This window comes from Mirounga leonina, unplaced genomic scaffold, assembly GCF_011800145.1.
Source record: "Mirounga leonina isolate KUSES-001 unplaced genomic scaffold, KU_Mleo_1.0 Mir_376, whole genome shotgun sequence".
Classification (NCBI taxonomy): Eukaryota; Metazoa; Chordata; class Mammalia; order Carnivora; family Phocidae; genus Mirounga; species Mirounga leonina.
Genome location: NW_023270718.1, coordinates 9,045,181 through 9,047,946, shown reverse-complemented (window position 1 = coordinate 9,047,946; position 2,766 = coordinate 9,045,181). Strand labels below are relative to the sequence as shown.

Genomic DNA, 2,766 nt, shown 5'->3' with positions numbered 1-2,766 from the left:
CCCAGTAGCACGTGGCCCATCCCGGAAGGCCCCACCTGCTTCGGCTAGTTCCCCAAAGGCCCGAGCCATACCTGTCCCATCTCAGAAGGCCCCACCTGTGTTGGCTAGTCCTCAGAAGCCTCCAGCCGTACCTTACCCATCTCCAAAGTCCCCACCTATCCAGGCTCTTCCCCCAAAGGCTGCGTCCCCCACTCTCCAAAGGAGGAAATCTTTCTTCATCCCTACCCCATCCCAGAAGGCTGTGACCTCACCTAGTCAATACAAGATGACACTGGACAGGGCTGATTTTGGCATGGTGCCTGAATTAAGTCCTAAAAGGGATGGGCTTGAGAGAAGGAAGCATGAAGGGACGCCACAGCCCATGTTGTTCGTGGGCACCCAGGAGATGGACGTGCTAGAGATGAGGACCCAGAGAACAGCCATGGAGCTGCCTTTCACCACCACGAAGAAGCAGTCAGAGGAAGTCGTGATCAGCAAAGCCCGGGAGATCACCCTGGATGGCCTGAAGGGCAGGAGCACGTTGGAGGACAAGGTCCACAAAAAGAAGGAGAAGATATCCCTGGACATGCCTGGCTTTAAATCCAAGGAGAGAGGAGAGCAGCAGAGGTGGTTCAAAACCCAGGAACTGGCCATTGAGGGAGGCCCAGAGGAACAGAGCAGGCCCTTCTCGGTGGAGGGGCTCACCCTTGCCAAGATGATGATCATGGCCAACTGCAAGGAGCCACCCCAGAGACCAGCTGCAGTCGGTCTGCCCTCCTGGCTCTCAGCTCCCCAGGCGTCTGCTAGGTCAACAGAGGGCACAGTGCCCTTCGGCCCCCATCATGTGTCCTCCCCAGAGGGGAAACCGGGGGCAGTTAGGGAACAGTCCCCGGTGGGCTCCTGGGTGCCCTTGATGGAGGGGACACCAGTGGGGTTTAGGGAGCAGTCCCCAGTGGGCTTCTGGGTGCCCTCGACAGAGGGGACACCGGTGGGGGTTAGGGACCAGTCCCCAGTGGGCACCTGGGTGAGGGGGAGAATGCATCAGTGGGCAGAGAGGAGCAAGCATCCCTGGGTGAAGGAGCTTTCCCAGGACACAACAGGGGCTTCCGAAGTGCCCTATCTCATGGAGCAGGAGATGGACAGTGTCTTCAGCCGCCGGAATATGGATGTCTCCCAGTCTCCCATCCCTCTGCCCGCATCGGAGTGGGAAGATGTACCCCAGTTGCCCATCTCTCTGACCCCCATCTCCAAGACGGAGGCTGGGGTGTCCCCTCAGCTCAGCAGTGTATCTCAAAAGCCTCAAGAGCCCAAGGAGATGTCAGATCTGAGCCCTCTGACCACGACCGGGTTGTCCTCAGAGGCTCTCTCACCCTCGCCCTTGGAAGTGGAGAGTGTGATGCACATGGCTACCAACGGGGAGAAGACAGAGGAACAGGATGTCTTCAGTGCTTCAGCCAGGTACTTGGGGTGACAGCTAACATGTTCTGTCAACTCCATTCTCTGCAAGGTAGAGAGGATCATTCCCTCTTTTTTCACTTTTATTCATGGACTCAATATATATTGGGTCTAAGTTCTAAGCACTGGGGACACAACACTGAGCAATTGGGGGAGTATGTATGCTCCTGCCACCCGGTATGTAGAGCCCAGAGATGCTGTTTAACATCCTACAATACACGGGATGGTCCCCCACCCCCACCCCCAACAACGAGTGATCCACACAAACTATCAGTAGTGCTGAAGTTAGGAATCCTGACAGTAAAAACTGAATCAATTATAGTGTATGATATAATGTGAGAGCTCCATGGGAAGACAGCAGGGGAGGGGGGACTAGGCGTGAAGGTAGGCAGCCTCCAGGATGGGACTGGTTGGTCCAGGAGGGCCTCAGTGAGCTGATGTCACTTCTGTAAAAGACCTGGAGGAGGAGAGGGGGGACTCCATGCACACATCTGGGGAAGATAGGTGTGTGCAATATTATAATATGTGCACTCACCAAGAGTGAGTTCCAGGGGGCCCCAGAGTAGAGAATGCCATCGGAAGAGTCAGGGAAGTGGTGGCGATCATGGGGGACCTTGCCGGCTTTGATGCTGATGAGTGAGCTGGGGATTGTTGAGCAGAATGGCTGGAAGTGATGTATGTTAGAAAGGGCTCTCTCTGGCCCAGGCATCGGGAAGGTAAGGGGGCAAGGATGGAAGCCAGGAGAGTAGGCAGGAGGCGGGTGCTGTGATCCAGGCACGAGATGATGTTGGTTTGGACAACAGGGGAGGTGTCGGAAGTGTTGAGAAGAGGCAGGACTCTAGAGATGCTCCGATGGCTGGGCCAATGGATTGGCTCATGGGCTGGTCCTGTCCATATGGCAACAAGGGCAACTGTAGGGTTTGGGGTCTGGGACACTGGGGAGATGTCGTGGCCATCGGCAGCATTCGGAGAAGCTGTAAATGCAGTAGGTGGCAGGTAGAGCTCAGGAATTCCATTTGGGACATCTGAATTCCAAGATGTCAGGTGAAGATGTGCAGTAGGGAGCCAGATATGTGAGTCAGGAGTGACTTGGGAAATCATTAGCACGTGGAGAGTTACTGCAAGCTATGGGGACTGGAGGAGGTCTCCAGCCAGCGAGTGTAGACAATGAGAGTGTTTGGAAAAGGGGATACCATAGTCGTGGTGTGCAGAATGGTGAGAGACGGGCATGCTGACCGCCACGGGAAGGGAGCAGCTGTGTCTAAGGCCGCAGCGAGGTGCAGGAAGATGGGACTGAGACGGGGCCTCCGGATTCATCGGCAAGGATTTGAT

At 55.7% G+C, this 2,766-nt stretch overlaps 1 protein-coding gene across 1 annotated transcript in view; it reads left to right on the top strand.

The window, feature by feature from the left end:
- The window catches only part of FAM71E2 (family with sequence similarity 71 member E2), a 4,869-nt gene extending 3,419 nt beyond the window's left edge, over positions 1-1,450 (top strand). Inside the window, exon 10 of the mRNA XM_034986523.1 lies at positions 9-1,450. Within this exon, the coding sequence (XP_034842414.1) occupies positions 9-1,450 (1,442 nt within the window). The remainder of the gene's footprint in view (positions 1-8) is intronic.
- Positions 1,451-2,766: the final 1,316 nt, after the last annotated feature.